At 45.6% G+C, this 19,240-nt stretch overlaps 1 protein-coding gene and 1 pseudogene across 2 annotated transcripts in view; both read left to right on the top strand.

The window, feature by feature from the left end:
- Positions 1 to 285: 285 nt before the first annotated feature.
- Positions 286 to 19,240, top strand: part of LOC146063926 (amine sulfotransferase-like) — a 46,086-nt gene continuing 27,131 nt past the window's right edge. Inside the window, exons 1-3 of one of the 2 annotated variants that reach the window (XM_083176846.1) lie at positions 286 to 435; positions 5,022 to 5,200; positions 6,868 to 7,076. In XM_083176846.1, coding sequence (XP_083032972.1) covers positions 5,041 to 5,200; positions 6,868 to 7,076 — 369 coding nt within the window. In that variant the 5' untranslated portion in view covers positions 286 to 435; positions 5,022 to 5,040. Of the gene's footprint in view, positions 454 to 5,021; positions 5,201 to 6,867; positions 7,077 to 19,240 lie in introns of both variants that reach the window. The other variant, XM_083176847.1, reaches the window with a different exon arrangement.
- On the top strand, positions 2,548 to 2,666 carry LOC146065657 (5S ribosomal RNA; annotated as a pseudogene).

Genomic DNA, 19,240 nt, shown 5'->3' on the forward strand with positions numbered 1-19,240 from the left:
TGGGCAGCGCTAGCAGCAGCTGTGTAGTGGGGATATTGTAGACACAGCTGAATCATGCGTGCTCCAGTTTCATTGCGAGTGACTTGTGCAATTCAGGGGGAGAGTGTGAAGGCCCCTAATGTGTGGGGGCCCCAGGATGCCAGACACTGTTTCCCCTACTTGTATCTGGACTTGTTTAAAAGTTGTTCCCTTTTTGTGAGTGGTTTAATACATGTTATTGTCCAATTCCTCATGGTTTTTTTTACTTTGCTTTTCAACTATGTGTCATAGTTGTGCCTAGTACTTTGAGCCTGACTTTGTTGCTGCCAACAGCTTGTTTACTAACCTCTGTTACTTATACCTTGAGCTATTGCTATTGCCACTACTTGCTACACTGCGTTACAGCTTCACCATCCAGCTTTATCTTGGATCTTACATTGTCTGCATAATATTAAGGTATTTCTAGTCTGTTCTGTAAGTCCATAGATTGTTACTGTCTACAATAGAGTTGGATATTATGTTATTATTAACCACTGTTTTGAGTTTACCTAAAAATTAGTTCCTTAAAGATAATCAATCATTGAATACTTAAGCCTGTTAAATATTGTATACCCAAAAAAGTTTATATATATGACAGAGAGAGAGGTAGTGCAGGGCAGTGGCATCCTGGAGACTGGTTTCAAAATGTAAAATATTCTATTTACGAAATAGCCATCATCTCATTAGTCCGAAGTTTCGGGGGCATACACGCCCCATTTTCAAGATGAGTAAAAATGGGGTGTGTATGTCCCCGAAACATCAGACTAATGAGATGATGGCTATTTTGTAAATAAAATCTTTTACACTTTGAAACCAGTCTCCAAAGTGCCACTGCCCTGCACTATCTCTATTGTATCACTTGCGGAGGGCACCGGAGCAGTTGTCAGCAATCAGCAGTGTGCCGTACCACCACACACACATTTTTATATGTATATATATATATAAAAGTACTTGAACAATGTAGCGCTGATGGTGTGTAGTAATCAATATGTCCAGCAATACCACCTGAGATTAAACTCAGGGGAACAGGAACACCAAAGTCATTTTAGGGGCTGCAGCTCAATCAACCAACAGGCTCCTGGATTCAACGGAGAAACAATCTGGTTAAAACAAAAGGAATGGGAAGAGAGTGCTTCCTGGTGTATTAAAAGAGATTTATTTGGACACCAACACGGTAAAATCCCAGGTACAACAATAGAATGCCCGTACCTGCAGTAAAAACACTGTGGGCTGGCTACCACAAGGCTTTATCAGTATAACAATCGACAAACTGCTCACACGGTCCGTGCTGCACGAGTGGCCGGGTCTCAGTTGAGTGCTGACGCTGGAGTGCGCCCAGGAACACAGGACACCGGTGTACGAAACAGACGTCCGGGGAGACACAGAGAGCAGGAGCGTATCGTCACTGGGGACTTCGTCAGAGGGCGTGCTGACGAAGTCCCCAGTGACGAAACGCGTCAGAGCGTGGCTTGCTACGCTTCTGCTCTCTGTGTCTCCCCGGACGTCTGTTTCGTACACCGGTGTCCTGTGTTCCTTCGGCGCACTCCAGCATCAGCACTCAACTGAGACCTGGCCACTCGTGCAGCACGGACCGTGTGAGCAGTTTGTCGATTGGTTATACTGATAAAGCCTTGTGGTAGCCAGCCCACAGTGTTTTTACTGCATGAAGAAGCCATCATAGGCGAAACACGTGTCCAGCCGCCCCCCATGTCACTCAGAGAACCGGCAGCAGGATCACTCCAGGCCGGCTCCCCAGTCAAATCTCCACACACGGCGAACAACTCCGGGATCTTACAGCCTGCACCCGCGCATACGGACACCACCGAGCCCCAACCCAGCTATCCACCACTCGCAGGAGACCCAATTCACCTGCCGGAGTCCTAGCAGGTCCAGGTACGGGAGCAACCTCAGACCGCAATAGCGTTTGAGCTCTGCTCCACAAGATATAACCACGTTGTGTCTAATTATTCATCTCTCTGTAGCAACATTTAAACCAATACAGAAGGATTTGCCACTATTTACAGTACATTCACTGTTTGATGAAAGTGTTACAGTGTTGTCTGCTTTCCTGTTACATAAATCCAAGGCACCGCTGACCCAATTTATCTGCAGATATTTCTGGTGTGTATATGAGATTTCACCCAAGTCTGTGACCCATATAAATTATAATCTAGCTATACAGTACAGTGGGCATTTTACGACTGTGTAATCCACAACATATCGAACTGCCAGTATCTACCAGCAACCGTGACAGAGGTCATATCCATCACGAACGGTGAATTTTTACCTAGCAGATTGTGTTTATAATTGCCGCATCTCATATTTACAGCGTGTTTCCTGGATCAACACCAAAGGCTGAACATATTCAGCTAGCACAGTGCGCCTATATTTAATCAAAACTACCTGCTTATAATTACTGTGCCATCTTAACCGTGGGCACAGCTCAAACTACATCCTTAAAATTAAAATCAATCCTGGTGATATAAGCAGTTGACTGGAGCTACTGTCTGTGACTTGAGCCCCCATCTAGTATACCATCATACCTCACTGGTCTGCCCAACACCCTTCCGAACTTGGAAGCCAAGCAGTGAAGGGCCTGGGCAGTACCCAGGTGGGTGACCCCTTGAGAAGTCCAGGTGTGGTATCATTTTCTGTGGGGTCACAGTGTCACAAGACAAGTGGCTTTAGAGCTGCCTACTGCCTGTGTTCCTAAAAAACTAGCCAATCTAGGCTAAAAATTATATTTAGATTTATATGACGTGGGGTAGCAAATCCCCTTAAATAATCTCTACCTCTACTGGGGATTAATCTCATTTTTGCAGCCTACGGTCACTCTGGTCCATATACCTGAGATGATTACATGCAACAAATGATATATAAAAGTGTGATTGAAATTGTTTTATTTGAAATATAATACTTAATTATATGACACACAATCACACAACAAAACCTAAACAAAAATAAGTTAAAATAATTTTCATTGCGCCAGATTCCTTTTAACAAAGTTCATAATAAAAGCTAAGTTTTAAATTAATTTCAGAACACACAATCTAAATTATTGTTTAAACAAAAAGAGTGTGCCCACAAAGCGTTTACTGTCTTTTGGTTTGCATCTCAGCAAAGACAAAAAAAAAAAACAATTTCAGTCTAGTTACTTAACGCTGGGCGCACCACCAGCACCACAACAACCACTAGCACTAGTCAGAAGTGGTTCTTTATGCTGGTAAAAATCATTGAATTATTTAATTGATATTTAAACCACAGCTGTAGCGGGTCCACCCCCTCTCTTTCTTATAACTATTAGTTACAACCTTACCATTATGCAAATGCATTGAAATGGCTTTTTAATATCTTAATTTAATTGTGGTTCTTGCATGCATGCATGCATAATTATTGGTTTATGTTTTTGTGTTATTTGTGTATTAAATTGTTTTAGTGTACAGAAGGTGCCCACTGGTTCTTTTTTCCTGTCTACTTCTCTATTTGAGGGCGGCATCCCTCTACCAGAGGGCAGCCATCTGTACACAGCACGGCACACTTAACCCTAGCGCTCAAACCTTGCTATATGATTTTACTTTATTTGCACATACTGTTACACAGAGTAAATAAAAGATTAAAACTGAAATAGGCAGGATATTATGGTGTGGCTGAGAGACCTTTTATATTGTAGTGAGTGCACGCCTGATTGGCGTGTTAGACAGACCCAATGGCGGTGTTAGACATGCCCAATATGTGGTGCTAGGCACACCGCTTTGACAATGCACACCCTAATAAAATGTGCTGCGCACGCCTATGCTTACCATCACTGTACAGGAAGATTATCTCCTTCCACCATTTGCAATTGACTGTCCAACAGTCATTTGCGATGAGGACAGAGTACGACACTGGCTATCCTATGGCAAAGCAGATAACTGCGGCCTTAACCTAACATGTTGATGTTAGATGTGCATCCGATTTCCACCATCAGTGATTCCACAAAGCATGTATCTTGTGGATGAAGCCCTTCATATGCTTTACCAGGATACGAGGGTCTATTAAATTCTGAGGAATACATTCTGGCCACCATGCTCAATTCTCAGTTTAAAGCGTATTTTGTGTCTACAGCAGTGCAAAGACACAACATATACACAGCGGTGGTCAGGAGATTGTCATCTGAAGCGGATCGTGACATGGCAACAGCGCCTACTTCATTTCCTCCCACACCTGAGGCTGCAGGACAAGCAGGAGAGAGTTTGGACATCTGGTCTGTCAACGATTGCTGACATGTCTACTGTCTACTGTCACTGCATACAATGATGTCACCATTGAAGGATTAGTTTGGTGACAGCATCCAAGTAGGCATGTCAGACAGTCTATACTTGTACTGGCAGGAAAAAAGGCAGTTTGGAAGCCCTTGCCAAAACTGGCTCTATTTTACCTGAGTTTTCCCCCATCCAGTGTGCACTCCAAAAGAGTTTTTAGTGCATCCGAGTACCTGGTCAGCCAGCGGCATAGGAGGTTGCTTCTGCAAAATGTGGAGAAGCTGATGTTCATCAAAATGGGGGACCTGTGATTGTGGAGTCCAGTGGGGACAAATTGATAATCTGTGAGGATGAGGAGGTACACACTGAAGGGGGTGAGGAGGACATTTTGCCTCTGTAGAGCTGGTGTGTACAGGGAGGGATGAATTGCTTCTTTTTTTGTTGGGGCCCAAACAAACCAATCATTTCAGCCACAGTGATGTGGAAATTTATGTTATTGAGGTTAACAAATTCTGTGATTCCAGCAATTTTTATGTTTTTTGTTAAAACAAAATCCATATCCAAAACACGAAACATGAAACACTGAAGGGTGATGTTTTGGAATAGATCCAGATGCAAAACACTGCCAGAGATCCAGATCCAAAACATGTTTCACAAAACACTAATTGTGGCCATGCACATCCCTAGTCTACTGTATATACCATTATAAAAGCTGGATTTAAGGTATTTTTCAAAAAATATACATTTATATAACTCTTTCAGGTGTGGGTGAGACAGAGGGATGGACCAAGAAATACTGGATGAGATGCTTAACTCAGTCATGTTCAAACATAAAGGCATGTACTTCCAGACAGAGGTCTGTACACCTGAAGTCGTGGACTCAGTAGAACATATGGAAATTAGAGAAAGTGATATTTTTTTGGTCACTTACCCAAAATCTGGTAAGATAGTAATTTTTAAATGAAATGTTTCAGGATTTAAGAGTTAATATGGATACATACTATAGAGAGAAAATGGGAATCTGTCATGTTAACAAACCTTTGAAAAAAATATAAAAAAATATTTGATCGTTTACTTACTTTGTATGCATTTTTCTTTACAAAATAAATACTCTTAGATATTTTTAAATTTGCTGGCCTACTACAAAATGTAAATAACAAAACAAATCATAACAAGTAATTTTGTACTAAATTATATTTCTCCTACTTTTAAATCTTGTTTCTTAGAATTGCAGAAAGCACTATTATCTGCCCTCTGATTCAGCAATGTAGCTAGGTAGCACGGTGCCTGGAGCAAGGGCAATATTGCAACATTGCACCCTGCACCCAAATTTAATATAAATTTATACCACTAGGTCTTATTCCATTTCCGATTCACCTAACTACACTATTTAGATTGTAGCTAGAATATTGGTTATGTCTCCCAAGGCGCATGACCCTACATTAAGCAACATTGAAATGCATTTTCCATTTATCTGCCCACAAATTTGTTTAAGTCCCTCTAAAGTACGGATACATCCTGACCTGATTTAATTACCCTGAACAATTTAGTGTCATACATGAAGATGAAGGATCTAATTGGGCAATGTGCCAGAGTCTACTGCAAATGCGCAGGTCTCCTGGAGCATGGCAACTATATCATGTTTTGGGGGACATTTCTATCGCATATGCGTGAATCACCAGAAAATGGCCCCCCATGGATCTTAAAGGAAGTACTGTTTTGTTTAGTGCTATTGCATACAACTGAGCTGCTTTTTGTATACAGTATGTATTTATTGGTAACTACTACAGTATGTTTTGGTTCCCCTTCTATTGTAATACGTAGGCTGCTTCTTGTACGAATTAAGGAAAACACCATCTATTTTTGCCTCTGACCAGAGTATTTTATATTTAAACCATATATAGATTGGATTGTAGTTTAAAATGCATGTGCAATTAAAAATTGTATTATTGTTTAATACTTTTATACCTGGTCAAACAGCGCTTCCTATCTAATATATATTTTATTTTAATTTATTCATTGCTATATCGAGACTGTCAGCAGTCCCTCACCAGGGGCGTAACTAGATATTCGCAGGCCCCATAGCAAAAAGTTTGTAAGGGCCCCTACATACCAAATATAAGCGGCAAATGTATATAGAAAATATAACTTATACAGTAAAGATGGGCCCCCTTTACGCATTTGCCCCTCACTAGAAGGACAATTTTCCAGGACAATTAGTTCATTGCCAACTAAGATTAGGGGTTAGCTGTGTTTAGTTATTGATACAGTAAGTACCCAAATCTTTATCAATATTGTTTATGGCACTTTGGCATTACATCTAAGCTCTGCTCTTCTCTGTTCAATAAATGACTTAACCCTGTCTTGGTCATTGCAATATTTGCTCAGCAACCAATTTGCAGGTTATGAGCCTGGGACGGAATTTAATACAGAGTAGCATAAAAATCCATTTTGTACTACTTTGCATAAATATTTATAAGAAATAAAGTCATCCTGTCTCTTGAAACCAAAGGTATTTACAAATGCACTCATTTATATTATTGTGCATAAACCAGTTATATGGAATAATGTTTGCAGTAGCTAATGATACATCATTTTATTTTCAAAGGAACAATTTGGACACAAAATATTCTCTGTCTGATATTCAAAGAAAGTCAAATCAATGCAGACGACGATGTTGACAACATGGCCAAAGCTCCATGGATTGAATATAATATATACAACATTGATTTTGACAGCCGCCCCTCTCCTCGCCTCTTCTCATCACACCTGCCTTACTATCTGATGCCAAAGGGTCTAAGAACCCGAAGAGGAAAAGTACGTACTTAGACTTAGGGGGTTATTCTAGTTCACTCTTTCTGACAAAATCCTTCTTAGATGGACAAAACCATGTGCACTGCAGGTGGGGCAGATGTAAAATGTGCAGAGAGAATTAGATTTGGGTGGGGTTTTACTTCAAAGTGAGATCTATATTGCAGTGTAAAAATAATGCAGTCAGTATTTTCCCTGCACAGAAACAAAATGACTCACCCAAATCTAATTCTCTCTGCACATTTTACATCTGCCCCCTGCAGTGCATATGGTTTTGTCCATCTAAGAAGAATTTTGTCAGAAAGAGTGAACTAGAATAACCCCCTTAATTACTTATATTTACTTATAGCACAGACATTCATGTTTTAAAAATGCTGCTAAAATGTGTTAGGTTCATTAGATGTTTGTAGAGAATATTAGACCTGGATATGGATAATCCGCTGACTGGGGGTACCAAACCTTTTAGGAGGGGTAGTGGGAACAAAGCAGAATTATTTATGTTCTATTCATTTCATTCTTCGGGAGGAATTCTGTTTTATTTTCCCATCAGGCCTCCCACTCCAACATTGTTCGCATTGCTGCTAATAATAAGAGATGGGAAGAGAGCAGGCATGGAAATGTATTATTAGAAAATAATGAGATGTATTAGTATAGAAATAAAGAACCCAAGCAAAAAAATGCAAATTTCTAGATTGCTTTCCTAGAGTTTGTGTTCATCAATGTATTTTCTGGGAAACAGTCATTAGGTCAACACTATTAAGGTCGTCATAGATTGGATAGACCACCGAAGGTCAACACAGACAACATGTCGACAGGGAGAAAATGTCAACATGAGCATTAGGTTGACATTGGGAAGGTCGAAATTCAAAATGTCGACATATACTTTTCACTTTTTTTGAGCCGGCATGTGTACAATCCAAAAGGGCGTGAAGGGAGAATATAATAGTGCCTGAAGCATGATGAGCACAGCGAGCCATGCGAGGGGACGAGGTGCACCGATACGGTGCCCATGTCGACTATCTCGACATTCGGGACAAAAAAACGTGACAAACCCATGTCCACCTTCCCAATGTCGACCTTATTCTTCTGTCAACCTTTTGACCCTGTCAAACTTATGCCTGTCAACCTTTTGTTTGCGTTGAACTAAGGCCTGTTGACCTTCAGTGGTTGACCCAATGTATGTCGACCTTAATTCGGTCAACCGAATGACCCATACAGTACCTGTATTCTCCAGTGCTTTGTGATTGAAGTTGGTGATTTATCTCTCTCCACTTTATCACTCTCACGTACTTAGCACATCTGCACCATAGTATATTGTATGAACGCATTTGTTTGGTATTTGTTGTAGTTTTGCTGAAGTAGCTAAGTTAAATCACTTCTCCTTGTGCAAATATAGGGGTAGATTTATTAATAGTCCTGTATCGTTTCTTAAGGGCGCAGGTTCGCTTCACCACTTTATCGGGGTGAAGAGAACCTGCCTTTCGCCCGTATTTATTATTGTCTGGCCGCACGTTATGGGAGTGCGTTATCCCCTCCTGCCGGGGATACGCTCCCTCCCATAACGAATGACGCGCAGACGTCCGGCGGCGTCTTCTGCGCATGCGCCGGATATCTTGGTCTCGCGTTGGTATCCGGCGCATGCGCAGTTTACAAAGGCAGACGGGGGGAAGTCAGTGGTGCGCGCGCGTCACCTACATACACAAAAACAATAAACTCTAAAATAAACAATAATATAGATATGTATGTGCACCGTAATATACATTAAACAAATTCCCCCCAAAAAAAAATAATAATACAAGAAGAAAATTAGATTAAACACAAACACATAAATATGACCATAACCCTTTAACCCCAGCAACACACTTTGCAATGACAGGAGACAGTGAAGAGTAGTGCTGCCGAGGAAACTGACACGGCTGCTGCCGGACTGACCAAAACATTATGACCAATAAAGCTTGTTTGGATTGAAAAAAAAAAAGTTAAAAACGAAGTGAACAACGCCAGATCTGACTGGCGTAGCAGACAGCAGCGCTAAGCCGCCGGGAGGAGGCTAGCGGCGAATCGTAATTCAGGTTTGACCGCTAAGCGCCGTACTTGTAATAGTACTTGCGCTATGTCCCCGCCCTCCCATCGCCGCCGTTAGGACACCGGCAACGCAGGTTTCATAGATTAGGCGATGCGCTATCCCCTGCTTCAGCGCACGGGGATAGCGCATTTACACATCAACGCCACTTCGTAAATCTACCCCATAGTTTCCAAGTCACACTGTCTGTAGTCCACCTGAATAAAAAAAAAAACACAGACCCATTAAATAAAATACTTTAACGAAAGCCTTTCCCACACATTCCCACATTTTACTTGCTTACCTATTTAAAAAAAAAAAAAAACTACTGCTCTTGAAGATAGAAGAAGGTAGAAGAAATCCTATTTAGCTGATACAAATGTGTACTGTAGGAAAGTAATTAGGATTCTCTATGTCCTATATAGCATCACTGTGATGATTTATTGTATGATGGTCACTGGCAGGGGCGGGCTGGGCCGGGGGGCAGGGTGCCATGTGCCTCCGGGGCCGCTCTAGCAGATACTGTTGTGCGCCGCCCAGGGCTGGATTTGCAGCAGATTGAGTGGATGGCCAAGCGTGCCACGGCTCCAGCGTGGCCAATCGGGCATCAGCGAATGACGAGCAGCGCCGTCGCCCACATGATTCAAGTGAGCAGCTGTGCCGCTTGTCACTCACCGCTGCCCGCTCGTCCAGGCATCTGCAAGCCTGACAGTGTCGGACGGGCCCGGCCAGGGATGACTGTGAGGTCATCTCCGGCCCAGATCCAACTGTTTCTATAGCACCAGTAAGTCCTGGGCTATGCACAGACTGCACACATTCAATGGTAAATGGATTGCAGATAATGGCAGGCCTGTGAAATTTTCACAGGCTTATTGCACATTTTTCTCTGGCAGTACACCATAATGCCCATTACATGTTATGCCACACTCATGATGTCCATTACACATTATGCCACACACCGCGATGCCCATTAGATGTTATGTCATGAAGGGGACACTGACCTGATTCGGAGGAGGCTCAATCATGTTGTGCCTAGGGGGCGAACTGTCCTCTAAATTCTCCCCTGCTTACAGCCTTTTCCACACCACTAGCCAGCAGCAGTTTGCAAGCCAGCGTAAGACCCCGTGTGGACCTGGCTGATGTAAGATTTATTTATTATTATTTATTAACAGTTTCTTATACTGGCTAAGGCACACTGGGGGTGGGCGGTGTGACTGTCATTGGCTGCTCTGAAGTCTTGACTGGGGCAGCAGTGCCACTGCCTGGCAGTGGCGTAACTATAAAATTTGCTCCGCCAAGCCAAAAAAGTTTATCACATCTGATATCACATCGAATGAGTGGGGATTCACATTGTGCCAAGGTAAATAGGCGGGGATCATATCGTGCCATAATGTTTGGCCCAGGGTTCACACAGAGTGGGTCCGGGTTCACATTGGGCCACACGGATTGAGCCAGGATTCACATTGCAGTGTGCCACACGTATTGAGTTGGGGTTTGCGTTGTGCAACATGGGTTTGAGCCAGGGTTCGCATTGTGGCACATGGATTGGGCCGGAGTTCGGGTGAGGCGGGGACTCGGAGAGGATGTGGGGACGCAGGGGTGGAGGAGATGTGGGGCGGGGACAGGGATGCGGGGATGGGGATGGAGGGGACGCGGGGGCAGGGGCAGAGGGGATGCAGGGACATGGGCATGGGGGATGTGGGGATGGAGGTGATGGGGACATAAATGGCGGGGATGTGGATGGAGGCGGAGGGGGCGTAGGGACAGAGGTGGAGGGGATGCGGTGATGGGATGGTGGGGAGAGAGGCGGAGGGGATGCGGGGACAGAGGCAGAGGGGATGCTGGGACAGAGATGGCGGGATGTGGAGACAGAGACGTGGGGGATGCGGGGACAGTGACGGAGTGACAGAGCTCTGCAGGAGGCTGCCTTTCCAGTGGGGTGTTGGTGCAGCATGGCTGTTGTGGGGCAATGGGCTTTTCTGGATGTTCCACCCCCCAACCCCCCCACCCCCCCTTGCGGGGAGACCTTTGTTGCAGAGACCCCCTCCCACCCCCTTATTTGCTAGGGAAGGATTTTGACATGTAATTAACTTGCCCCACTGTGTACTCATACATACACAAAGGTGTGCTCACCTTGCCTGTCAGATATCTCTGCGGCGTGTTTGGAGCTGAGCACCAGGTCTCGCTTTGGTGGTGCCTTTCTGGCACGCTCCAGGGGCTGGCAGCTGATTTGTTGTCTCCCCAGGGTCTTTTGACTCCGGGCTCGGAGTCTCTGGGGCAGCATCGGAGGGAGCTCCTCATCAGCGGGCCATGGGAGGAGGAGAGGTGCATGCAGAGGGCTTCTCACATCAGCGGGCCATGGGAGGAGGAGCGGTGCGGTGCCTTTGGCCCCGGAGAGCGGCGCTGAAGGTGTCAGGCTGGTTGTTGTGCCGGCTGTCTGCAGATGCTGCGGGGGGGGTGTGATAACATCATATAGATATATGGCAGACATATAATGTGTACTCTTTATTATTCATGGAATATACTTTTAGAGAGTGTTTTTGTAATATATGTCATCCCCATTGGGGAAGTTAAGTATACATTGGACTGGTAGATAAATGCCTTCACAGAAGGCAACCCAGACTTTCATGGAAAGCAGAAAAGCTGGTAGTCAAGTAATAACTTGCATTCCCCCCATCGGAGGAGAATGGACTGAGCTACTCAGACAGGGACTAATCGCAGGGCAATTTCTAATGCCCTGCACAGAGGGGAGCACAGATGGACACAGACATTGACAAATGCTGGCTAAATAAAGTTATATGGCACACGCAGGGAGCGGGAAAGGGTGCCCAGCGCGTTTTTTGAGTGGGGGGAGTTCCCTGAAGAGATGTAAATAAGCAGAGCTACGCAGCAGGCAGGGCGGACAGCGGTGCTGGAGTGAAGAGACGGAGTTTACTTGAAACAGAGACCCGTCCAGCGCAGTCTCCGGCAAACTTGGCGGCCAGACGTTGACAGGGGAAGGCATCGTGAGTCAGGAGGCGGTGTCCGCAGCCGGAGGTCGGGCTAATGTGAGGAGCGGCATCTGAGGTGAAGGCGCGGCCTCAGTGACAGTCGGAGTGACCTCAGACGGCTGTGCAGATCCCGGCGGGGACTTTGAGGAGGCGGGTGGCATCGTCATAAGGAGAGGCGGTATCCGGAGGCGGAGATCCGGCAACCCTGTGGCATACAAGTCCAGGAGAGGGGTGTGGTGAGTGTTGAACCAGCCCCAAAGCAGCATAAGTGCAGCCTCCAGACAAGCCCATATGAGTGGTGCTCCAGCCCTATGCAATGTTACACCTCTACAACCAGCCTCCCGCAGAATACCTAATTCAGCCCACATATAGGGGGTTATTCTAGGTCATTCTTTCTGACAAAATCCTTCTTAGATGGACAAAACCATGTGCACTGCGGGTGGGGCAGATGTAACTTGTGCAGAGAGAATTAGATTTGGGTGGGGTTTTTCTTCAAAGTGAGATCTATATTGAAGTGTAAAATCATGCAGTCAGTATTTTCCCTGCACAGAAACAAAATAACTCACCCAAATCTAATTCTCTCTGCACATGTTACATCCGCCCCCTGCAGTGCACATGGTTTTGTCCATCTAAGAAGGATTTTGTCAGAAAGAATGAACTAGAATAAACCCCATAGTGCAGATAGCCTATGGGACAGTCCCCACACAGGCAGCTTATGCAATGAGAGGGATAACAGCACATTTGGCTACATATTAAATTAGCACACAGGGCGCTCAGCCCAAAGCTCTGCCGTGAGGATTTGTTAAGAGACTATTTGTACCCAGCTGCAGTTGTCAGAAGAGGATATTTAGTCCATAAACAGCATTTAGAGAGTTGAATACTAACAGATTGTAATATACACAGCTGCAGTTTCAACAAGTGTCAGTCAACAGCTTCTTGGAGGAATTTATCATTCACCATTGTGTGTAGAGAGACTAAAGTGCACAGTTATCCTACATTATCCCAGAATGGTATAAACAGACAAGTCAGGGAACTGGGGATACCAACATTTATGAGCAAATGAGAGAGAGAGATAGTCAAGTAGACTTTGGAGACCCAACATCTCCCTAATTCAGGAAAACATTTCCATGTAAAGTAGCCAAGTTTTAGTGGATTACAAATGCGCTAGGAATTAGCGTCTCAGTGGGGACCTTAAAATCCTGTAAAGACCGGATACATTATTCTGAAAAGGGGGTTTAATGGAAAGGTAGCTGCAGTTACGAAAGGAACACTCCAAGACTATTGAAAATTAACCCATTATTGCGCAATAATAACTTATATAATAAATAATAGTTCCTGGTAAAGTAGAGGCCTCTATGATATAGTAATTGTAATAGTAAAGTGGATGTTTAAAGTAACCATTTAACGAGAAATGCAATAGAGTTTATCTGTTGAATACGTATTACATTGTATCTAGCTGAATACTTGAAATAGGAAGAAAGGGGGTTGGGTCAATCGCACAAGATAAGAATTGAAATTAATCGGACCCCTAGAATGTACAGTCTACGACTTGGTTGAGAGACAGGGGTGTGCTACCTAGGGACATGGGCATAGGAAAAAGTATAAGGAAAGAAAAATATATGTCCTTAGTTAGGTGCACCTTGGAGAATTCAATTTAAAATTTAACCTTGAGGAAGCTGAACTGCGAAGCACGTGCCGGCTAGCGGTGCGCAGGCAGACAGCTGTTTATTATTTTTCATACAATGCATTTTGATTGATGTGTATGTCCGCTGTATGTTTTCGGTCCTGAGTCCAGTTTGAGACCCGTGCCCGTGTACCACTGTGCAACAGTGCTACCCTGAGAGTGTTATTTCCACCACACACCTCCCTGGCAATCAATTCCCCCATAGAATTGTGAATAGAGGGGTATCCAGGTTTATGTGTGAGGACTTTTTAAGACCTGATCACATTGCTCTGGACGCAATCTACCTATAAAGCGTCCAGCTACCAGTGTATGGTCTACACACAAGACTAGTTGACGGGCACGGTGTCAACACTAACGACAGGACCCTATTTCTATGTGAAAAAAGGAGTTAGAAGAGGTATATTACCCACTCCTACACTGGTACCTATATAGAACATGTGGTAATACCGCAGAAAGTCCAGTGGACCTGCGCTAATTACACTGCTCTAAGGTCACCTACACACTATACAACCAACAGTGGAGATTTCCCACAATAAGGGAGTCTACACCTGGTTATCACGGACATACATGCATTAAACTCTTTATTGAAACAGCATTTTTCTGCCTGCCACCACAAGTTTTAAATTGTGTGAACCCCATCCATCTATGTTGTATGTTATTCTTTTAAAAATTGTCGCAGCCTTTTAATTAAGACTAAATAAAGGTTACATTTTAAATTGAATTCTCCAAGGTGCACCTAACTAAGGACATATCTTTTTCTTTCCTTATACTTGAATACTTGAAATAACTTGTGTTAATTGTAGCAACAAGGTAGGGTTATCAACTTGTTTCATTTGATAGTGCCAGGAGGGCAAGCGAATAGAGGAGGACAGCAGACTACAGTTCCTGTGTAATAAAAATTGAGTTGCAATTGTATGATTTACTTGTGCATATATGCAAATTCAATGTTGTATGCTTATTGATGGTACTTGTTTCTCAGAAAAAATTAATTATTAATTTAAAAGGTACTAAATTATTTATCTACCACCAACTGCACATTTGCAAATAAAGGAATATTGATACATGATTGTGATAGGTTTCACAGGGGGGGCACGAGCGGTGCCGGCGGCGTGTAGGGAAGGGGTGGAGTCAGGGATGCGAGGGCTTTCTCCGCGTCCCTGACTAATATCAGCTTTTTGGGCAGCCGCAGCGGTGCTGCTTCTGGTCTTGGCTCCCCCGCAGTGCTGTCTACTCCAAGCCACTGCGGGGGCTGCCTCATTATAGCTAGGCCAGTGCCTGGTCAAGTCGCTGGGGCCATGGCACACGGTAGGGGGGTGCGGGACAGGAACTTAACTGCACCAGTGCCAGTACTCTCACCCGCGGCCGTCACTTCACACAGCAGCGCAGCTGGAGCAGGAGGGTCGGAGGGGAGGGCACATGACACACAACCACTGCCTCTCCTCCTCCTCACAGCATGTGCTGCAGCAGCGGGGCAAAGACAGTGTTACTGACACTGTCACAGTAAATAAGTGGGCGGGCGGGCGGAAGTGGAAGCTGTGGCTGCCAGGCACAGACTTCCCAGACAGGCAGACACATTGCATAGTCCTGGTCCGGGACAGCCACACTGGACCACCAGGGCCCTTTTTAGTATTTGAGGTGGCCCAGCACTAACTGATAAATCGGCCCGGGGGGCATATGGCACCCTGCCACCTGGCCCAGCCTGCCCCTGGGTGTTGCTAAATCTGCCGTATAATTCCAGGTGTGCTGCTCTTTTTTATAATTAAAAGAATACAAATTTTTATTTTTACTGCAGGAATTTGTCTGCCGTATAATTCCATGCCTGCCGCCATGTGTGCCGTATCAGTCCAGGGGTGCCGCCATCTGTACCGTATAATTCCATGTGTGCTGTATCAGGTCAGGGGTGCCACCATCTGTGCCGTATAATTCCATGTGTGCTGTATCAGGTCAGGGATGCCCGCATGTGTGACGCACAATTCCTGGGGTGAGCCAAGTGTGTAATATAATTCATGGGTTGCTGCAAAGTCTGCTGTATAATTCATGGGGTGCTGCTAAGTGTGCCGTCACAGTCCAGGGGTGATGCTAAGTGTGCCATATCAGTCCAAGGGTGAGCCAAGTGTGCTGTATAATTTATGGGGTGCTGCTAAGTCTGCTGTATAAATCCAGGGGTGCTGCCATTTTTTTATTAAAATAATAACTCTTTTTACTGCAGGAGTGTCAATATGTGTGCCGTATAATTCCATGTGTGCTGTGTCAGTCCAGGGGTTCCGCCACCTGTGCCGTATAATACCATGTGTGCCATCATGTGTGCTGTATCAGGTCAGGGGTGCCACCATCTGTGCCGTATAAATCCTGGGGTAAACCAAGTCTGCCGTATAATTCCTGGGGTGCTGCCAAGTGTGCTGTATTAGGCCAGGGGTGATGCTAAGTGTGCCGTACCAGTCCAGGGGTGATGCTAAGTGTGCCATATCAGTCCTGGGGTGAGCCAAGTTTGCCAAATAATTTCCTGGGGTGAGTCAAGTCTGCCGTATAATTCATGGGGTGCTGCTAAGTGTGCTGTATTAGTCCAGGGGTGATGCTAAGTATGCCATATCAGTCCAGGGGTGATGCTAAGTGTGCCATATCAGTCCGGGGGTGAGCCAAGTCTGGCAAATAATTCCTGGGGTGAGCCAAGTCTGCCGTATAATTTATGGGGTGCTGCCAAGTGTGCTGTTTTAGTCCAGGGGTGATGCTAAGTGTGCCATATCAGTCCAGGGGTGATGCTAAGGTGCCATATCAGTCCAGGGGTGCTATTAAGTGTGCCATATCAGTCTAGTGTTTGTGCCGCCCACTTGCAGTGGTGTAGCTAGGTGCCGCGGTGCCCGGAGCAAGGGCATGTTTCCCCCCCTCCCGACTTGTAGTAGGTGGGGCTCTTGTGCAGAGAAATGGGGGCACAGCCTAACATTATACCACACACCGTAATGCCCATTGCACATATTAGCGAACTTTGTAATACCCATTACACATAAAGCCACATGCCGTAATGCCAAATACACATAAGGCCCCACATGATGCCCATTGCATACTATATAACAAACCGTAATGCCCATTACACATTTGACACATAAGTGCCACTTACCTACATGCTCATTGCTAAGAACTTCATGCTCGATGCCAGGGGCTTCATGCTCGATGCCATGGGGCTTCATGCTTGTTGCCAAGGGGACTGACCTTGCTCGTTGCCAAGGGGACTGACCTTGCTCGTTGCCAGGGCTGGTGCCAGGTTTGTCAGCACCTAGGCAAACTGAATGCCCTCCCTCCTCAGTCTCCACATTCATACACATAAATACCGGGCAACAGCATGAGGCTATTCGCTGGGCGGTAGCAGAAGGCGATAGCAGTGGGCGGGTGACAGCAGGACTCATAAGACTAGCAGCTGCATTGTACCAGGAGGAAGCTAGCTGACAGCAGGAGGAAACTACTAGCATGTGGGTGGGTGTGCGGGCGGCAGGAGTAAGCTAGCGTGAGGGCGGGCGGTGCCGCCTGGCAGGAGTAAGCTAGCGGGGTTGGTGGTCGGCATCTTGGGCGGCAGGAGGAGGTAGCTAGCTGTTGGGTTCAGCGGCCGGGCGCCAGCCGCCAGCAGGAGGAAGCTAGCGGGTGCACGGGCAGGCACCAGCAGGAGGTTAGCGGGTCGCACAACTCAGAGTTAAAAAGTGCTGAGAGAAAAAGGAGCAGGATAAGAGAGAAGAGACGGTGTGAGAGAAAAAGAGACGGAGGAAGAGAAAAAAAGGTCAAAGAGATGGGGCGAGAGAAAAATACGAAAAGTCGTGTGTGAGCAAAAGATAAATAAAGACAGTGAGAGAAAAAGATGAAAGAAATGAGGGAGAGGGATGAAATATGAGGGTGGGGAGAAAAAAATTGTAGAGAGGTGAGACAGAGGGGGTGTGAGAGGCAGGGGGGAGAGAGAGAGATATGGAGGGGGTTAGTTAGGGGAGAGGATGGAGAGCAAGTGTTTAAAAGGGATTGCTTTTTCCCCTCATATTCCCCACCCGCCACCCCCTTCCAGTATACAATAGTGACCTGTGTACATCTGGCACTGGCAATGCAGCGGGTCTCACTCTCACCAGCAGTAGTCCAGGGTCTCCTGGAGAGTTGTCTCCCACTCACCAGCAGCGGCCCCAGTAGTCCATTGTTAACTACTGTGTGCGGACGTGCAGGGTTTCGCCCCCCCGGCAGGAGCCGGAGCGTGTGAAATAGCCCTAAGGCAGTGGCAGTAGATGCTTTAAACACCCTACAGCCCCACCGCTGAACTGTCCTTACAAGAGAGAAATCCTGACAGACAGTACCGATGGTGAGTTACTCCTGGGTCCTAGAACCCCTTTCTCACTACGCCGCCATCCATAGACTGGGATGCGCGTGCGAGTGAGACGCACGCGCGTCCCAGTTTTAATGGAGTCCCTCTCCGCCGCCACTCGCCAGAGGGGAGGTTCTGGCAGGGACGGGGACTGAATGAGAGGGGCTACATCTGTATACTATATATTATATCTTTCATTGGTTTAAACCACACTTGCAGCAGTATTCTGAACGGCTCTTATGTACCATCACAAAATCTGCTAGCTAAGCACACGTGTTCCTGTCATTTTGGCCAAAAGTGCACACAATTACAACAAGTCGACATGTGTCACAATGGATGAGCTTGCAAACACAAAGATTTGCGTACGAACAGTTAAGTGTGCGTGCACTTTCAGTCCACTCCCCTTTGGGTGTCGATGCGAACAAACAGGTTTGCATGTGTTATGGGCGTGCCTTCGCAGGTGTGTATGTTATTGCCTTTCTCGTTCGAATGTGTGTAAGAACGAATCAACCAGAATAAGGCCCTTAGTATGTAAAACCATGGGAAATTGTGATGAATGAAAGCTTGTGGACAATGGGCAGAACCAGCTGCAGCAGAATAGATGCTCTGTGGGATGAACAGGCTACTGCCACAATCTTAACTTGCTGGGCACTCTCTCCAATGTATATTAGTATACATGTACCCGGGTCCTGTTCTGCCTGGCATGCTGCTATATTTACATTGCAGTAGCCAGTGACTGTCTACTGTATGTCTCAATGCTGAGCTCCGACTCCCCCTGGGCCAGATGCACTGAGCTTTAAAAGTGATAAAATGGAGAGTGATAAACAGCCATCCAATCAGCTCCTGCCTGCCATGTCACAGACTGTGTTTGAAAAATGTCAGGGAGGAGCTGATAGGCTGGTCATTTATCACTTTCCATTTTATCACTTTTGAAGCTTAGTGCACCTGGCCCCCTGTCTGCCGAGAGACACAGTGTTGAGCTGAGCATCGAGTTAAACAGCTTCATACTCTGCAGTGTCCCAATCGCTTTAATAGTTAGGCAGACTATGGCCCTTATTCAGATCTGATCGCAGTACAAATTTGTTCTCAAAATGGGCAAAACCA

The sequence above is a fragment of the Crinia signifera genome, chromosome 3 (assembly GCF_055691185.1).
Source record: "Crinia signifera chromosome 3, ASM5569118v1, whole genome shotgun sequence".
Classification (NCBI taxonomy): Eukaryota; Metazoa; Chordata; class Amphibia; order Anura; family Myobatrachidae; genus Crinia; species Crinia signifera.